Below are 19,592 nucleotides of genomic sequence, written 5' to 3' on the forward strand. Positions count from 1 at the left end.
GGACAGGGTTAGGATACTGTCTCGCGTTCATGCTACATGATTCCAAGAAGTCTTTGGAATCGATGAGATAGGAGGTTGCACGAGGTTGACCGTCCTTCTCAGTGCAGAAAACAGGAACAGGATCCACCAGAACAATGGGTACGACGCTACTGGATCACTCCCACCAGCTTCGATCCATGGAAGACGATGGCATGTGATCTTGATGTGACGACTTGGTTCCACGACAACCCCCGGAAAGTCGACCTGCTACCATCTTCCGGTCTTTCGCCTTCTCTTCTGCAGTAAGCATTCGCATGAGGTCAGAATGTGATCTCGACGATGTGTTCTTTCTCTGCTCGTCGAGCCAAAAATAATAATAGCAATAACGAAAGCACGAGGTAAAAATCAATCCGCCGTTGCCGGGGATCGAACCCGGGTCACCCGCGTGACAGGCGGGAATACTCACCACTATACTACAACGACTCAATGATAAGTCGAATATAATAAACTTATTTATAAAAATATTTACATTTATTTACACTCCCAACCACCAAAAAATAAAAAGTTTTTTTTTTTTCAGGTCAAGAAATTTATTTTGTTGCACTCCTTTTAGATTTTTTTTGGGGGATGATTGATATTTTATTTTTAATTTTCTCATTTGATATATTTATTATTTTTTAATATCTTAAATATTTCTCGGTAGAGACCATCGAAGTAGGTTAGGTCAAGCAAAAACGATAAGATCTCACGTAAGGGAAGGAGATAGCTACGATAGGATAGGAGCGATAGAGAGCGTTACTGTTGCCATAAATAATTTCACTCCGAAGGAATGTCATCGTCGTCACAAAGAGAGAAAGAGACGACGATGTCAACATTTTTATGATAATAAAAAAAATGATATCAATTAAGAAAACTAAAAATAAGAGACATCATTGACAGCCTTTGTTTCCACATGCTAATCGATTCCTATCAAAAGTAAAACTACAGCTTGCAAGTACAGTAACATCCTCATCGTTTCTAATAATGAAATCAATACATCTGTCCTTGGTTTCTAAACATTATAAACCTTATTATTTGATTTCAGATGTGATGTGTCGATGACATGTTCATAGAACGTCACTGTCGACGATAGAAGATCTTTCCCTGGATGTCGAGGGCAGTTACGTATATGAAATATTTACATGTATGGAGTATTATTATATGTACACGTAAAATGTAAATTTTGGAGATATCGTACATTCAACTTTTATCTTATCGCAAGGAAAAAAAAACTTTATGTTTGGTTGTAAATTTTGGAGATATCACGCTTATTAAAGTTTTATCTTGTCTAAGAAAAAAAAAAACTTTATGTTTGATTGTTTGAGTCTGAATCTATCATAAACTCTATTCTAGAAGGTGAATGAGTTCGATAATGAATCTTATAAAAAATTATATTGGGAGCATATCCAACAATGTCAAATGCTTGAGTCAATGAAGGATTAAAAGATCCGATTTAAGTTACGAGTCTAAGTGTTCAAAAGATTAAGATATAAGAGGATGTATTTGAAGGATTTTTTTTATAGTGAGACAGTAATCACATACATGCTTCCTTCGATCATAGATGTAATCACGTACCATCAAACTTAAAAAATTTAAGGCATTACCATGCCATCTAAATAACAATAGAGTGTTAGTCACATGACAATGAGATGTTAGTCAGGCGCCAATAGCATTCAATGTGTCATAATCCTTATATCATCGATTAGGATCACGACACAATATAACTTTTATCAAACTATTAATTTAATTATTTAATTATTAAAATAATATTTTAAGTTGAGTTGATTCGTATTAGTGTTGTGAACCACTTGTTCGAGATTGTATTATTATTACTTAATTATATTGATTTATTGTTTTATCCTACGAAGGATTTTATACGATGCAACTATAGCCTCCATGTTGTTGTTCAGCCTTAACAATAGCTCTTGTAATATTGACGTTCATTTTGTCTAATATATTTCACTATGAGACAAACATAAAATAAAAATATAATTGATTTCGAATCAATATCGATGACTTACAATAATTAATAAATAATATTTTTTTATCCTTATGAACAAAAACTCACATATAATTCATAGTAAGAAGGTTTTACCACCAATATCTGAATTAACAATATTGTTTAGCTTTAGGAACAAAAAACTCGTATATAATCGAAGCATTCGCGGGTTCAAACGAGCAGCACAAAAGGGCGGGAACAAAAACGAACTCGAAAGATGCACGAGATCCCGCTTTTGCCCTCTCTCGAACCTCTCTTTCCCGTGTCGCCTCGGGTCCCACCAATGACTTACCGCGTGCCATCGGCCTCTCTTACCGGCTTACCTACGCGTTTTATCTACCACAACGGCACGTGAGGTGGGCGTGCGGGCCAGTACAAACAGAAAAAGGCAACGGGAAACTAACGTCGCCGTCCGGACGGGCGTCACAGCCCTCTCCGAACAAATCACCGTCGACGTCGCCGTCAAACTAACAGCCGTTCAACTCTTTTTGGACAATGTTGCCCCTATCAATCAACATATTTCCATATTGCCCGTTAATCAAACCGAGCAGCGCCCGATTCGACGGTCGTGATCGCGTCTCCGTGGCCCGGGCCCCTTAATACCTGCTTAAGAGCCGCCGATCACCCCCTGCTTCCCGCACGGGGAGCGAGAGAGAGATGGCGGAGCACAGGGAGGAATCGTTGCTGGAGAAGATCACGGAGAAGTTCCACGGACGACACTCTTCGTCGGTGGTGGATTCGGACGATGAAAAATCTTCGAGGGGACCGTCTGCCGCCGCCGAGGCCGTCAAGGCCAAGATCTACCGGCTATTCGGCCGCGAGAAGCCGGTCCATAAGGTCTTGGGTGGCGGGAAACGTACGAGCTCCTTGTGCTTTCTTCATTTAATTATCTTGCTTGGATTCTCATCGGATATATTTTCTTGATTGCTTTAGCCTCGATCATTTGTTCCGAGTAATTTGGGTAGTCTTGATGCGAATCAACTGTATCTCTTTGGTTCGTCAATCTTTTTACGAGAAAAGTTGCATCTTTTTTATAGTATGTAAGCCCTAATTCGGCCCAAGGAACCTTATTGACCTCGATTTATGCTTGGTTTATCAGGTCCTGCAAACTTTATCGAATCGAACTATGTGGGTTGTCTTGATTGATTAGTAGCTTTTAGCTTGAGAAGTAAACTTTAGATTTAGATTCGTCTCTTTGTCGTATCGACTCCGATGATCCGATGAACAATCTTGAGCAGCTGCTGATGTTTTCCTATGGAGGAACAAGAAGGTATCCGCCTCGACGTTTGGTGCGGTGACGGCTATCTGGGTCTTCTTCGAGTTGATGGAGTACCACTTGATCACCCTGGTGTGCCATGGGCTCATCCTCTCTCTGGCCATTATTTTCCTCTGGTGCAATGCGACCACTTTCATCAGCAAGTGAGCTTATCTATCTCTGTGATTCATGTTGCTCTGTACTGTTTTTTCCCTTATCTCCAATGGCTCCACTACTATTCGTGCTTTCTTTGGCAGGTCGCGGCCACACGTTCCCGAGGTGAGCATTTCTGAGGATCTAGCTCTGAACGTTGTGCTTTCACTTCGATACGTGATCAACCGGGGCTTGGTTGCACTGAGGGACATCGCATCAGGGCGTGACCTGAAGAAGTTTCTTGCTGTATGCTGCTTATTGTATTCTGTCCAAGACGTTTGATAGTTTTGGTGCATTGTTTTGGGTCTCTAATGGCTTGTGCTTTGATTTTAGGCTGCTGCTGCATTGTGGGTTCTATCGATCATTGCCAATTGCTGCAGTTTCTTGATGTTATTTTACATAGGTAATCTAAATTTTGTGATAGCTCATGAGTGTTTTTATCCTTTTTTCTGCATCTTTAGACTTTTAACATCCTTGTGTATCGGGAACAGCATTTGTCGCACTGTACACGGTTCCTGTTCTGTATGAGAAATATGAGGACAGGGTTGATGCATTTGCAGAGAAGGCAGAGGCAGAGTTCAAGAAGCACTATGTTGTGATTCACGTAAAATACTTGAGCAAGATTCCAATGGGGCCTCTGAAGGATAAAAAGTTCCAATAAAGAAGAAGGTATTGTGTGGTTGCAGTTGATCCTGGCAATTCATTTGCTACTGAGTGGTGCTTCAATTGTTGCAGTGTCTGCTTATCCATTTTGCTTGCAACTCTCACTTTTTGAGTTCTTAAGTAGATGTCCATGGACACCCCGAGTTTTACGATGTGGATCTAAGTTAAGTTGGTACTTATTATACCATGGTTAAGAGCTGTTTTATACCAATGGTGATCTTATGAATCATCTGATATAGTTAGTATTTCTGTAAGCTGTCATGGAGTTGTTCCTATTCTAGTATATGTTAAAGTTGGATGAACTATGTGTCTTGCTACAATGAACTACCAGGAACAACTGGTTGTCCAATTGCTTCATGGATGGAAAGATTGCGCAAATAATCCCAGATGCATGGAAGCTGAGAATTACTTGATGTATTATGGCGATAATAGTGTACTTATGCTGGATCAGAGATGCAAGCATAGCAATGGCAGGAGATGGAATGATTGATCAGGTCAGAAAGCAGCTTATAAAATGGATGTGGGTTGGTCTTAGATGGATCTTGTTATCATTGTGAATTATAGTCTGTGTATGGTGTGAGATGAGTGAGGTGAGAGTTGAAATGACCTTTTGATGATTACTCGAATAAATCTACACAATGTTGTGTTGTTTACCTTATAAAATTATGTGAATTTCTTTTCATGTATTGCACATTTCAAAATTGTATATCTGTTTGTTTCTTTTGTATGTTAAACTTTGTCAATCATCATGCCATACATACAATAAAGATGAGTTAGGTGTTGTTGTTACATATATCTTGGAAAATTGCAATTTCATATACGTTCTGAAAAAAATCCCTATTTTTCAAGATCTTTAGGAGATTCTTTTTTATTTTTTAAAGTATATTTTTCATCATGGAAACAAAAAATGGTTGTATGAACTTTTATATTTTTTTTACATGTACTTAGCATGATATTATGACAAATATAATAATAATAATAATAATAATAATATTTTTTATTTTAAAAATATCAACTAGTTTAGTTGGTAAAGATTTTGATAATTTATAAGCTCGAATCTTTTGGCTCTGTCACTTACTCTTTGTAAAAAAAATATATATTTCAATTTATTTTACTGTAAATAATTGTTAGCTTTTCAAATTTGTTGAAATATCATTTTACTAAAATTATTATATTTCCTATATTGTTGAATTATTGTTTACCAAAATTATATCTAATTAGAGTGGAATAAAACACACATGTGGTTTATTGCTTTAATGTCTATATATTTTGTATTAGTGGTTTTTTATATTGTTGTGCCACTTTTTTTAAAACAGTTTTTTGTTTTCAGAAATAAAAAAAAAAAAAAAATGGAGATGCGGGGTATCGATCCCCGTACCTCTCGCATGCTAAGCGAGCGCTCTACCATCTGAGCTACATCCCCGAATGAGTCTCCTTCTAATTTCATGCTATATATTAATTTTAAATATAGTAATTAGCCCTATCGCAGCAGCAAATGTCGATTTGGTTGGACTGACTACTGAGACTAGTCCTTTGGTGAGTGACCACAGCCTCTCGTCCGGGGCAAAGGTGGTCCCTCTGAAGAAGAGGAGGAGGAGGACCTGTCCATGGTCTCCGATGAGTCCTCCGGGCCTCCTCATTTCCCCGAAGAGGACAATCGTTCCTACTGCTATCTTCGCTCCAGCACTTGCTTTCAGGGTGGCGGCTGCCTCTGCTCTGCCTTGACTCCGACTGCTGGATTGGCCGCTGGCGGTGCCAAGAAGAGGAGAGTCGAACCAGAGCCACAGAGACAGCGTTCTTCTTTGTTGGATGGCTCTGCCAGCTCGCCCCTGTTCAGCTTCTCCAAGCCATGCTATATTCCTGATCCGTACTCTCCATCATCTGGTTTCAATCCGTACTCTCTTGTAGCTTTAAGGTGCATTTCTGGTTCTCCATCTAAGTCTTTGTTCGAATGATAAGATGATCAGTGTGAATTAAAATATGCTATAACAAATACATAAAATAATGGATTCGATCTGACCACAGACGACGCTGCTTAGTTTTATACGTGCTTTCCGAACAAACGCAGAGATCTGGACTTCACTCGTCAGGCTGGAGGCTTTAAAGAGGTGAGCCCAGAGGCATGTCCCACTTGTGAGAATACACTCACTCTGCATTAATATAAGCTCGCACGCATCCATGTAAAGCTGCAGGGCGAATCCCGCAAGGAATCGCTCAAAGCATCAATGCCTTCACTCTCCCACCACAAATGCAAATATACTGTTTACAGCACTATCAAAACCATTTTTATAGCGCTGGGCGCTGCCAAGCTGGAAGAACATGGATGCTGCCGCTCTGCACTGTCCATCCATGGAAGCACCGCTCGGCACTTACCCCACTGTTGTGGGCGTCGACCACGAAAGCTTCTTCGATCGCCAGCCTCTCGGTGTCATCCTGTTTAATGTGGCGTCCCTACAATGCATGACAGGGTAACATTGTGTCCACAACACCGCCCATCGGTACCACTTGGCGGACGTTATCGGTAGGTGAGGCATCGTCTTCAACATCTGGCATTTCGATCTTCCTCGCAAGCCAACAAGTTTCTGAATAGCTACTGATCAGATCGACACAGACCTTTGATAATAAGATACTACTGTCCTTGCAGAACGAAGGCTACATCGCAGCAGGTAGATTCATTATCTTATTCTTTCCATCTGACCGTCAAAACATTAGGTACTCATACGTATATAATGTCTGGCTTTGAGTGGGGTCCACGTTCAATGTGATGGGGAGATCTCGTGAGACATGGGGTGGCGCCCATCACATGGGATGAGTCCTCGGCATGTCTTTTTTCCTTTTGGTCCCTCCAGTTTACTCGCATCCGTCCATCCATCACCGCGAAACTTAATGCACGACGTATTACTGTCTCGCCATAAGAATTCACGTCAAAACAAATCCGTCGTATTTAGAGGCATAAGTAAATCTTTTTAAGGGAGGTTTCGATGTAGCGTAGCAGTTCGGATAGCACGCGTGAGCTTCTATTTCTGAAAGGAACGTCGATTAGTTCTGCCCTTTGAGCCGACCAAGCGACGTCACATTAATGCCACAAAGATAAAGCAGAGTTAATGACGATGATGCCCTCTAACTGAAAGTTTCTCCGAAATAATCCCTTTCCGGAAAAAAAAAGCACTTTTCAGAATTTCATAACAACATTCTTTGTTTTCTAACACTTTAAATTTCTTTTTCTTTTTTTGGACCGATCCATAGAATCAGTTACAATATTTTTTTACACTACAGTATTTTTTTAATTTAAATTATATTTATTTACACTATATTATAATATCTTTAACATAATATTTTTTAGTATTACTAAAAATACTATTATATAATATAAAAATAGGATATAATATAATTATTGAGAGAAATTAACAAAATATATTTTTATTTGAGAAAATTATGATGCTACACGTGTACGTACTCGGACGCCATCAACGTGGCATCGAGCGCTTCAGGGGTATCTTCGTAGATATAATTCTATCGGAGGGCAAAAGGTCAAAATGAAGATAGGGGTGTTGTGGTAAATTATTACTTTTCATGAGAAATCCCTCCTATTCCAAAGACGAAGGGAGCTGTCATCACATCACCCAGCTCCCGACAACGGATGTACGGTTACGGATCATCCGCGTAGCCCTCCGCGTCGCTATCCTTCGTCCGATTACCCCACCAGCCTTTCCCTTATTCCCATGTTCGCCCACAGTGAGCGCTCCTCCACTCTTTCCGACTCTGCTCGAATGCTACGCTACTCTTCCCGACCTGTTCTTTCCCTTCATGGCTTCCGGCGCCGTACGAAGCCTTCACTAACTACCGCTACTCTTAAAGCTCAATTCCTCCTCCATGCTTCTCCAGTAGAATGGGTTCCCTTGAGGCGGCCGTAGTAGGAGCTCCGCCGAAGCGGAGCCCCCTCCTCCGCTCCTCCCCGCCCCCCGCCGCCGGCCGGTCCTCCCTCCACCGCGCTCGATCCCGCCTCGCCCGCTTCCTCTTCTCCGAGAAGGTCGGATACGTCCAGTGGGTCCTCACCGTCGCCGCCTTCCTACTCGTCATCGCGCTCTTCCAGGCCTTCCTCCCGGGGTCCGCCGTCGAGCGGCCCGGCGGAGGGAGGGACGCCGGCGGCGGGGGACTGGCCCAGATCCAGGGGTTGGACTTCGGGGAAGGGATCCGCTTCGTGCCCACAAAGCTGCTGGAGAGGTGGGAGAGGGAGAGCCGGGAGGCGAATTCGTCGGCCTCCGGGGCTTTCGGGGGCAGACCACCGCGGCGGTTCGGGCTCCGGAAGCCGCTGCTTGCGCTGGTGGTTCTCGGTTCTTTGTGCTAGTTATATTGGTTCCGCGGTGTTGCTGATGGGTGGGTGTCTCATGGCGGTGGGTTTCCGTTCTTTTTTTTGGTGCGCAGGTGTTCCCGGATCTGCTCCCCGATGCCATGCAGCTGCAGATGGTCAGCATTGCAAGCGTCCTCAAGGAGATCGGTTATGATGTTGAGGTCAGTTTCGAAAGCGATTGATGCTGCATTTCGGTAGTAAAAGATTGATGTTTATTTCATTGGCTTGTAGATGAAGTGACTGCAGTTGAGTTTGAAGTCGAATCTACTGATTCATCCGCAGTTTTGGTTTTTTGGGAAAATGACAAAATAATTGCTTGACCTGTTCGGTTTTAGCTAAAAATTCAATAAAAACGATTTTTTGATCTGGTAAAAATATAATTAGGTTCGGTTTGAATGATTCAATTTTCTCGATGTTCAATTCCGATTGCATGTTTTAGCTGGCTTTCCCTAAGGAGCTGTTTCATGGAGATATATGTTAAGCCTCGTGAAGTGTTCTCTTTTTACGTTTCCCCCCCTATATATACACACGTTACAGACAATATAAGATATGACTTCTACTGTAAAGATCTGGTGGCAGAGAAGCCTCAGGTTTAGTACAACAAATTAAACCTTATAAAATGAAACCCATAGCTGAGTCAAATTTACTGAGCCATCTGCAGTTTTCAGCATGTAAATAGTTTCGCTTTTCCTGGGTAAATGAAAAACAATTACTTGACTTGTTCAGTTATAGCTAAAAATTCATAAAATAAATTATTTTGAAATCTAGTGAATACAATTAGGTTTTGATTGCATGGTTCAATCTTCTCAAAGTTCAATGCACCATTGCAAGTTGTAGCTGGCCTTTCAAATGATCTGTTTCATAGAAAAACATATTACGCCATGTGAAATATTCTCTTTTTTAATTTTTTTTCCTATATATATAAATATGATATGTGACTTCAACTGCTAAGTTGGAAGCTTCAGGTTACATGTTAAACGTCACAAATGCATAGGTGTCCATCCCATTAAAAGTAACTTGAGCTATGAATATGGAACTCATAGATGGAAACCCATGTTGTAACTCTTCGATTAGTCCTATATTGGAAGTGAGCAAGGTTAAGATTGGCTCATAAGAGTTTAATAAGTGTACTATTATCAACCTCAGCTTAAGCATTTTGACCAGTGGTTTCGGTTCAACGAAGTTGATAGGTTAATTAGTCTACCAGACCCGGGTCGTGACATTTGGTATCATAATCGACCGAGTATTGGGGCTGGTGAGAGAGCTCAAGCAGAAAAAAGCTACCCATAGATGGAGTCAAGAGGACCTGTCATGGCGTGGAGGGTGTACTGGTATCAACTTTCAGTGGTTTGGGTTCAACGAAGTTGATAGGGCAATTAGTCTATCGGGCCCGGGTTGTGACACGTGTAAAATGATCCTAGTGCAACTTGATAGAGAGTGATTTAATGTATTTTCATGCTTCATTTTACAAGCTTTTCCTATTCTTTAAAATCCTTTTGGAGGGCTTTTATTGGAAAATTTGTCTACATAGTGGAGGATTGTGCTCATTGTGGGGCTTCAGAACATGTTCTATGAAGTTCTTTGTTCTTCCATGATTCAGTTGACTCTTTTATCCACTAGGATGATGATTTACTAATGTGGAATATTGTGCTGATTAGTCAAATTAGTTTTCATGTCATTCACTGGGAAGATGATCTACTACTAATGTGGAATATCGTACTGATTGGTCAAATTAGTTTTCATGTCATTCTGACAAAATATTTCATATGTTGCAGGTCTTCTCATTTGAAGATGGTCCTGTTCATTCTGTTTGGCAGACTATAGGGGTATCTGTTTGCATCCTGCCTATAACAACAAAACGAGAAATCACCATAGATTGGTTAGAGTAAGTGACAAAGTTGACCTAGTTAAAATATTATATATTTACTTTCTTAATGTGCTTAAGTGTCTTCTGATAGAAACATTATTAATTTCTTGATAAATTGCTTTCTGATTGGGTTTTTCACATTCTTTCTGCAGCTATAATGGTATTCTTGTGAGTTCTCTGGACTCAAGGCCTTTGATTTCATGGTAAACTCATCTTCCATAATTCTAATTCTATTTTCACTTTAATGACTTAACATGCAGATTCTTCAGTGTAGTTTGTTGTGTTTGGTTTGAGATTTCAGTGAAAATTCATTTTTTTGGTTCTATATGGATGCTAAACTAGTTACTGTCAGAGATATTGTTCACTGTACCTGTGTATATTATGTTTGGCATGCTTATATGATGTTTTTATATTTTCAAGTTATTAGTTATTACCATTGTAATTGATTTTAAATGTTGAAATTGAATTCTATAGATGTAAATTTACTAACTATTAACCAAAGGAAATGAAGCCCTTGTACATTCTAACTCTTGAATTGCACAAAATAAGCTTAGACAATAAAACACTAAAAGATAAAAGCAAGTAGTTTAACTCTTTTACTTTGTATCTTTTAGTAGATGTATTAGTCACCAATATATTTTGCCCAAAGTAGCAAGTGAGTAATTTTAATATGAACCAGGACCCAAAACAATGAACCAACTAGTCTTATTCTCCATGTATCCCAAATCAAAATATATGGTGTAGCCCATAGGCCCCATACTTGCACCTTATAAAGGCCTGCTGGGTTTTACTTTCTAACTAGACATTAAAAAAATCTGAATTCTTATTTTCTACCTTGTTTTTATTCTCTGTGGTATGGCTGATAATTCAAACCAAGAAAACCCAAAAAATTGAACCAAATTGAGTTCGGTTTGATTTAGCTTGGTTTCCGTCATTGGTCCAGTTAATGTCAGTTTCGGTCTGTTAAAAACACACCTCCTGACTTTGCTTTCAATTTAACAGGTTGACAAACTTGAGTTGTTGATGATAAACCGAATAGCTATGAGAACTATCCTTATCCACTGTTGATCTTGATAGGTTGAATGGTTAAATTACTTATAGCATCCATGCTATGTTACCATTCGTGCAGCCCGAAATCTATTTACCTCCGCCACTTTGTTGCTCATCCTCTTTCCTACTTTGTCTCTCTTTTCCTCCTTCCCCTTTCCATTATGGACCTCTGCCTCTCTCGCTCTTCCTTTGCTTCTTCTAGCTAGCTGCAGTCGCAGTGCCCACAGCCAGCAGCGTAGGTAGAGGGTAAAGGAACAGAGGAGCTCTTGGCCTTTTAACTGGTAGGTCTCAAGATTGGGGTCTCATCCATCATCAATCTAGTGGTGTGATCTTGGAGGTCATAAGTGGAGTTGCTTATCTTGCTGCAGGCAAATTCACCTTGATCTTCCATGCCACTGGCACTGTACATGCTTCCTCACGGCTGGCTCCTTGCTCTAATGGAGCTATTTCCAAAATAGAAGGATCGTATGCTTCATTAATGCATCTGGAATAGACTCCATCAAACTTGAAAGGAGTAAGAAAAAATGAAATAAATGTACTGTTAAATATTGTTCATATGTTGCTAATAGAAATCTAAATCAGAAAAGTGCTTATATTTCTTTCAAGGTGATATATTCATGTTGGCTTACAGTCTTTTGCAGGAGCCTTTTAAAAATGTACCTGTAATCTGGACCATCCATGAAAGGTCTCTGGCCCTTCATCTAAATAAATATGCTGCAAATGGTCAGGTTCAGCTTTTGAGTGACTGGAAGCAAGCTTTTAGTAGAGCTACCGTTGTAGTGTTTCCAATGTATATAATGCCGGTAATATGTTCTTGTCATGCTGAATCTTTTCACTGATATTGATCCACACAGGGCTCAGATATAACTTGGTAGATTTGTATTATAATGTTTATCAATCTTTTTTCTGTTCTTCAGATGATGTATTCAGAATTTGATGTTGATAACTTTCTGGTTATTCCTGGTTCTCCTGCTGAAGCATGGGAGGCAGATAGCTCAGCTAAACAGAAACACCATAATTTAAAAGAAAATATGGGTTATGGACCAGAGGACTTTGTCATTGCTATTGTCAGCAGTCAATTTTCATATAGTGGTATGTTACTAGATCATGCATTGATCCTGGAAGCACTAACACCACTGCTCCAGCAGCTTCCATATGTGAATACTTCTTTTTCTTCTCTAAAAATTGGCATTTTGAGTCCCAATTTGACTGCTGCAAGCAGGACTGCTTTGGAGGTAATGTTCTTTCTTAAAGCCATCATTCATCCTTGCTCCAATGTTCCTGAGCTTGCTCCTTGTTTCTGGATCCTTTTTTTTTTCTTTTCAATTTCTATTCTTTAATGTCATTGTCCTATGAATAATTTCAGGCAATTGCCCAGAAGGTTGGCTTTCCAAACAGCATTGTGGAAAATATTATAGTTGATCAAGACATGAACAACTTTATGGACATAGCAGATATTGTAATATATGGATCATTTCTTGAGGAGCAATTCTTTCCTAATATTCTTATGCAAGCTCTGAGTCTAGGAAAGTTGGTTGTTGCTCCAGACCTTGTCATGATTAGCAAATATGTATGTAGATGTCTAAATACCTCTTTGTTTTGCCAGTTCTTGCATCGTATTCATAATGAATGACTGCGTTGTTTATGGCTTAGGTTGTCAATGGGATGAATGCATATCTTTTTTCTAAAGAGAAAGTTGACACACTGAGTAAGATTTTGCTTGAAGTAGTTTCAAATGGAAAATTGTCTCTATCTGCTCAGCAAGTTGCATCAGACGGGAAAAGGCATGCCAGAAACTTAATGGCAACTGAAACGATCCAAGGCTATGTTTCATTGCTAGAAATGGTTGTCAAGTTTCCATCAGAAATTGCACCTCCTAAGCCTATTGAAGAGATACCTGTGAAACTAAGAGAGGAATGGCAATGGGATCTTTTTTTGAATATTAGAGGCATGGATAATCTGAACGGAAGCTTTAAAAGATATAAAATGTTAGACAAAGTTGAGGAGCAGTTCAATCAAAGAAATTCTGGTAATACTTCTGCAAATTTCGATGAAGCATTTTCCTCGATAGCCTGGGAGGAAGAGAAAATCATAGAGATGATGAATGCTAAAAGGCGAATAGAAGAAGAAGAGGTGAGAAAGTAGGGTTGTTACATTTCACTATCGTTTAACAATTTGTATTGACTTTCTTTTAACCACTTTTCCTCAGAGCATATTCTGTTGAAACTCGATGCAGTTGAAGGATAGGAGTGATCAGCCTCATGGAACATGGGAGGAAGTCTATAGGAGTTCTAAAAGAGCTGACAGAGCAAGAAATGAATTGCATGAGAGAGATGAAAGAGAGCTTGAGCGGACAGGTCAGCTCCTGTGTGTATATGAACCTTATTTTGGTGAAGGGGCTTGGCCTTTCCTGCACCAAACCTCGCTCTATCGTGGAGTTGGCTTAGTAAGTCGTTGAAAAATCTTATATTATGACAAATTTGTTATCAAAACATCATATCAATACGTCATTCCATAATGATCATAAAGAAAAGTGACAACGATTACTGAAAGTAGTTTATGAAGAAAAGATATATAGCCACCTTGCCATCTCTGTCTCAATTAATTACAAGAAAAAAAGCTGGCTGGTGATTACACTGATGACTTGCAACCATATGTTAGATACTGGTCTTAGCCAAAGCAGGTGATCATATGTTTCAAAATTCTAATCTTATGCCTACGAATTGTGGAAACTTTACATTCTTTCAGAAGTTACTGAACATGTAAAAATTGAGGGAATCATGTCTAGGCAAAAAGTTAGATAATTTGTTGAAATATAGATAATATCTAGTTTACTGAGTACTTAGTAGGTTGGTCTGCTCTTCTTGTTCGGTTATGCTGCATACATTATTAGGCATTCAAAGGATACCACAAGAAGCTTCTTTTGATGATTGTACTCTTATCCAATGACCATTGTTTCTGGGCAAGGGAGTTTGGTTGTTACCTTATCAGCATAAGTATGATTCTGTGCTTTGTCAAACCAAATCTAGCCTAGTCATATGTTAGCACCGCTGACATATGTCGACATAACTTGTTCAGTACCTGTCTGGCATGGTATGTCTTGATCCATGCCAGCACGTGCCTATCAGTATGAGAATTCTTATGTTTAACAATTAAACAGTTCTTATTGTCATTATGACTGGCTATTTACTGATCTTTCCTGCTAACCATGAAATATTGTTATTTAATAGTCCTCTAAAGGACGAAGACCTGGAGCTGATGATATAGATGCTTCTTCTCGTCTTCCACTTTTAAGTAATTCATATTACCGAGATGTGCTTGGTGAATATGGAGCATTCTTTGCTTTGGCTAACCGGATTGATCGTGTACATAAGAATGCTTGGATTGGTTTCCAATCATGGAGAGCTTCAGCTAGGAAGGTTTGTATTGATTTATAATAATTTTACAGTTTGTATAGATCCATGTGTTTTTTGTGGCAATGCCTCTATTGTTGAAGGCTAAAATCCCTGTTTTTCCTGTTCAAATAGCAATGTTGTGTTAAATTTTGTGTTTCTACTTTCGAAAGTAGTTTTTTTTAATGATGCTTTATGACAGTAGGAATATTTCTAAACTTGATAACTTGTATAAATTTCTTTACCTAACTTTAGCAATCACTAGACTCAAAAAGTCATGTTAATCTTGACCATATATTTAGGATGAGATGGCTGACAAGGCTTTCTGGGTTATGTTATAAATTTTCTACCTTTTTTTTGTTTCTCAACAAGTACAAGCTACCATGTTTTTTGGTTTGTTACACTTATCAACGCCATTCATTTGACAACCAACATCATTTATTTTTGGATAAACAATAAACATTTAATTGATTGACAAACATTGAATTGTTGTGTGATACCTCGATTAGTCCCATATAGGGAATGGATATGGTTGATTTTCTAAATAAGATTAGATGGACCTATTTTGTAATGCATGTGGGCCATTTGTTACGACTTGACTAAGGATGTGAAGCCTGGGTAGATGTATTAAGATTTGACTAAGGATGTGAAGCCTAGGTAGGGAGAAACCATAGTACCCCAATTAATCCCACATCAGGAATTGATGATAGGTTTATTGGTATATAAGACCAGATGAGCTTACTATTAGTATTTTGATAGAGGTTCAGTCAGATCAAGACACTGCTTTTATGGTGAGAAACTGAGATGGCATATTCTCCTGATGACTTGTGCTCCATAACTTATATGGGTTGTTTGAATGCCATAACATGGTATACAAGAATAATAGCATTTCTGTTAGGTGTCTGTAAATCTTTTGCACTAATTGTCTTATTTTTCACTGCATGCAACTGCTGTAGAACAACCCTTGGTCTCAGCTTTTATGGCATTGAAATGACCTAAGTTGGTAGTACACCATGGCTTTTGAGGCTTCTCCTTTGTTGCATTGCTTTGGATTCACCAATGTTGCCAATTTGTCACATGCAATTTCTTTACTATTATGTTCTATATTTCTACTTTCCATATGCAGTGTTGTTTTGTTCCCATAATTTTGCCTTCTGGTTACAACATACAAAAATCATTCTTGTAGCACACTTGTTACTCTTGCAGCTTGTTCTTACCTTCTCTTGTTCCATTTTCTGCTCTTCTTTAATCTTTAATCTTATTTCAGTGTGTTTATCACTAATTGTTTAATGTTCTTTTTCCAATTGAACTAACTGAAGCTGCTGAACATAGATATAATTAGTTGCTATATATGTTAATCATTTTTTTTTGTTTTACTGTTTCGAAGGGGAATGCCTTGATGACATACACTGAATATGTTTGCAGTTACTTGATTGTTCATTTTGGAAAATGTAGCAGGCAGAAAGTGCAATAGTTTGTCTCTTGATTCTTGGCCAACTTATTTTATATTTGCAGATAAATATGGTTTTCTTTGCTTCATTCTTTTTATGGAAGCATGGAGGCTAGAAATTCAATATGAAAACTTGTATCTAAAACCTTCAACACAGTGGTTAAATGATGTTGTGATTGCATATGAAACATGTAGAGACTAATAATCGGCAACATAACTATTGTTTCGTTAAATGGGTTAACTGTGGTATTTATTTCTATCTACAGAACAGTTTATCTAAAGAAGCTGAGGCCAAACTCTTGGAGGCCATTCAAAAACGAAGGCATGGAGATGCTTTGTACTTCTGGATTCGGTTGGACAAAGATCCAAGAAATCCTCAGCATCTGGATTTTTGGGATTTTTGTGATGCCATAAATGCTGGAAACTGCAGGTCAGGCAGATGATTTTGTCATTCCTGTATCTTTTTCTTGTCAATACATTTCAATATACAAAAAGCTTTAGTGCAAACAAGAAAAGCTTATAGTGATCATTCTCCAGCTACTATAAACTGCGTGTTAAGGAACCTGTGATTTCACACACTTTTATGATGAAAGCTACACATATAGAGTATGTTCAAGATACATATCCAAAGTTAACACGCTAGGTTTCCACACCTAGATTATGGGGTTTTAGACTTAAGATGAACTTTTGTTGACTTGAAACAATGTGATTTTGTTAAATACGGTCATGCATCTTCCATTCTTTTATTTTGTTTCGGAAGTTTCACTTCTCGTGGCTGGTCTCATCTGAGCAACTGATGTGGCATTTAAAATCCAAAGCACAAAGTCTTACCTGGTAGCAGCTAGTTTTAACCATTCCATCTGGTTACAAGAAGACTTCTTCTTTATCACTGCATGCATAATTCTTGGGGATTATGCTTGAAGGAGTTTAGAAAGCTTGACATGATGGAGATGCCTTGTGAAATTTAGTGTATTCATGAACGATCAGTAACTTATTTTAGACCTTTATTTTACTTTATGAAGGTTTGCTGTTGCTGAGGTTCTCCGAAGAATGTACAATATACAACTTGATTGGAATTCATTGCCTCTGATGCCAAAAGATGGGGATTCCTGGTCGGTTATGCACAGCTGGGTTTTGCCAACGAGGTCTTTCCTTGAGTTTGTTATGTTTTCAAGGTATGATGCATCCATGTTGATGGGTTTTCATAGGGTTAGCACATGTTGAGCAACTACTTGCATATCTTGAAGCATAATTTTTATGTCTATAATGATATTGAATAATTAATGTTTGATGAAAAAGAAGACTACATGGTTTATGGCCACTAGTAGTGAAAGAAAATGAAAATTTTGATTTATCAAGATTATCACAAACCCAAACAAGGTTAATCATCCTGGTTTGTACCAATGCATGAAGGCACCAAACAACAGACTCATTAGATGAATAGTCATGGTGGTGCATATCAAATCTTTGTGGCCCATTTAAATCCAACATGATGCAATAACATTTGAAGTTCTCATTACACTTTTTGGTAGTAGCAAATTTTGTGTGGGTTATTGGAATCAGAAGAACATTGCCACAAAATGATCAGCCTAACTACTAGCAGCTCTCTAATATGTACAGGAAGGTACAAAGAACAATACTTTGCCATAAGAAGACAATTCATTAGAAAGTTCTAGTGGCTATGCTGGAGCTAGCAACAATTTATTCTAGTTTTAGTGATTTATCTAAGCTCATTCCAGAACAAAAACAGAGATCTACATGGTGTGGATGCTCAAATGGAAATGCCAACTAAGAAATATTGTTGATTTTTCGAACTGCTACCCTACCAACTTATGGGAATTAGAGATTATGAAGCAAATCACTCAAGGTTTGGCAAATGCCAATTCCAATAGATGATCAAAAATTTTAAGAAGAGGTAAGATATTTATGCTAGATCTAATTGGTGGTAAAAGAATCCACATTCAATTTGCTTCCTATGAAGTTTGGTGGGCTTTCTGTATGTGGTCAACTAATCTGTGGTATCTGTCATCATGCGAAGGTTTTATTGAATATTTTGATTTTGAGATAATATCTATGGTATATATGTCTTGTCACAATGTATATCTGAAATGCGATATCGACTTCCTCATTTTGCCAGTCATACAATCTATACCTCTAGCTGCCCATTTTCTTTTCAGGATGTTTGTAGATGAAATGGATGCACTGGCGTATGATGATCACCACATGAGCGGGCGTTGTTTTCTGAGCATGTCGAAGGTACTATTCACTCATTAACTTCAGTATCTTTGTTCAGTGATATTTTAGATCTTATTGGATCTTTACTTGGCAGCTGAAGTCTCTTATAATAATGTAGTGATGAATGTTCCTTCCAATGGTAATTGACATAATATCCTTGTTCCACTCGAGTACAAATTGTTGTCTTCAAGTTCCCTATCTAGTAAATCTTGAGTGCTGTTACCTCAAAAGTGACATTTGCTATTTATCATTTTCATGACAGAAAGAAAAGAATGCCATGATAGAAATCCTGATTGTTAATAGCAAGGTCATGAGTAGGAATTCCACCATAGTTTGTAAGCTAATGGACTTGGAATATTAAGAACATGCATCTGAAAGTTATCGCAACCCAAGCAATTTATAACTGAATATATAATGCATTTTATAATGTTCATGTAGGATGGGAACACTAAACTGCTGTAGTTCTTAGTTTCTATTAGATTTTGAGGGCCTGTGAGCTCCAAACCAACATTATTGGTACTGTATATTACAGGACAGACAATGCTATTCGCGGCTGCTGGAGCTTCTTGCGAACGTGTGGGCGTACCATAGTGCACGAAGGATGGTATATGTAAATCCGGAGTCGGGGGCGATGCAGGAGCAGCACAGGCTGGAGAATAGGAGAGGTCAGATGTGGATCAGGTGGTTCTCATACGCCACTCTGAAAGGCATGGATGAGGATCGGGCGGAGGAAGCAGACTCCGATCGCCCTGACCGGAGATGGCTGTGGCCGCAAACCGGTGAGGTCGTTTGGCGGGGGGTGTACGAGCGGGAGCGGAACATGCGGCAGCAGCAGAAAGAGAGGAGAAAACAGCAGAGCAAAGATAAGATTCGAAGAATAAAGAAGCGGGCGCGGCAGAAGACGCTGGGAAAGTACATCAAACCGCCGCCCGACGGAGCTGACAACGTGAACACCACCAGAAGACGGTGATCATTCTGATGTGAGAAACATCATTTGGTCACGCCTGCCCATATTTTTTGTTACTCCTTTTTCTTCCTGCAAATGCGAGATTGTTTCTTTTCCTTCTTTGATGTTTGACAGCAATGTATCCAAGTGTTGGCCTCATTTAGCAGTTCACATGATTTCTTTCTTTCTTCCAAGAGTCAGAAAAATCGGCTG

The 19,592-nt window shown here is 38.9% G+C and overlaps 2 protein-coding genes and 2 non-coding genes across 4 annotated transcripts; 2 read left to right on the plus strand and 2 right to left on the minus strand.

The window, feature by feature from the left end:
- Positions 1 to 390: 390 nt before the first annotated feature.
- TRNAD-GUC (transfer RNA aspartic acid (anticodon GUC)) lies at positions 391 to 462 on the minus strand. Its single transcript has one exon. It is a non-coding gene; the product is annotated as a tRNA-Asp (tRNA).
- Positions 463 to 2,664: 2,202 nt separating this feature from the next.
- LOC135608959 (reticulon-like protein B2) lies at positions 2,665 to 4,570 on the plus strand. Its single transcript, XM_065102040.1, has 5 exons — positions 2,665 to 2,873; positions 3,256 to 3,436; positions 3,530 to 3,671; positions 3,759 to 3,828; positions 3,917 to 4,570. The coding sequence occupies exons 1-5, from the start codon at positions 2,675 to 2,677 to the stop codon at positions 4,084 to 4,086; spliced, it is 762 nt and encodes a 253-aa protein (XP_064958112.1). The 5' UTR covers positions 2,665 to 2,674; the 3' UTR covers positions 4,087 to 4,570.
- An 868-nt stretch (positions 4,571 to 5,438) lies between these two features.
- Positions 5,439 to 5,511, minus strand: TRNAA-AGC (transfer RNA alanine (anticodon AGC)). The gene has a single exon. It is a non-coding gene; the product is annotated as a tRNA-Ala (tRNA).
- A 2,287-nt stretch (positions 5,512 to 7,798) lies between these two features.
- On the plus strand, positions 7,799 to 19,573 carry LOC135609710 (uncharacterized). The gene is made up of 14 exons (XM_065103253.1): positions 7,799 to 8,412; positions 8,514 to 8,600; positions 10,215 to 10,324; positions 10,459 to 10,509; positions 11,988 to 12,159; positions 12,274 to 12,591; positions 12,723 to 12,926; positions 13,010 to 13,489; positions 13,593 to 13,802; positions 14,587 to 14,775; positions 16,465 to 16,628; positions 17,221 to 17,373; positions 18,376 to 18,454; positions 18,966 to 19,573. Exons 1-14 carry the CDS (start codon positions 7,978 to 7,980, stop codon positions 19,401 to 19,403), a joined length of 3,090 nt encoding a protein of 1,029 aa, XP_064959325.1. The 5' UTR covers positions 7,799 to 7,977; the 3' UTR covers positions 19,404 to 19,573.
- Positions 19,574 to 19,592: the final 19 nt, after the last annotated feature.

Source organism: Musa acuminata, chromosome BXJ2-4, assembly GCF_036884655.1.
Source record: "Musa acuminata AAA Group cultivar baxijiao chromosome BXJ2-4, Cavendish_Baxijiao_AAA, whole genome shotgun sequence".
Classification (NCBI taxonomy): domain Eukaryota; kingdom Viridiplantae; phylum Streptophyta; class Magnoliopsida; order Zingiberales; family Musaceae; genus Musa; species Musa acuminata.

What these genes read in the sequence shown, in the direction of transcription:
- LOC135608959 (XM_065102040.1), top strand. Translation starts at nt 2,675, where the DNA reads ATGGCGGAGCACAGGGAGGAATCGTTGCTGGAGAAGATCACGGAGAAG. An exon ending in GGTCTTGGGTGGCGGGAAAC is followed by an intron (nt 2,874 to 3,255) that starts GTACGAGCTCCT and finishes AATCTTGAGCAG; the next exon opens with CTGCTGATGTTTTCCTATGG. An exon ending in CTTGATGTTATTTTACATAG is followed by an intron (nt 3,829 to 3,916) that starts GTAATCTAAATT and finishes TATCGGGAACAG; the next exon opens with CATTTGTCGCACTGTACACG.
- LOC135609710 (XM_065103253.1), top strand. Translation starts at nt 7,978, where the DNA reads ATGGGTTCCCTTGAGGCGGCCGTAGTAGGAGCTCCGCCGAAGCGGAGC. An exon ending in GGAAGCCGCTGCTTGCGCTG is followed by an intron (nt 8,413 to 8,513) that starts GTGGTTCTCGGT and finishes TTTGGTGCGCAG; the next exon opens with GTGTTCCCGGATCTGCTCCC. An exon ending in TTCCAATGTATATAATGCCG is followed by an intron (nt 12,160 to 12,273) that starts GTAATATGTTCT and finishes TCTGTTCTTCAG; the next exon opens with ATGATGTATTCAGAATTTGA.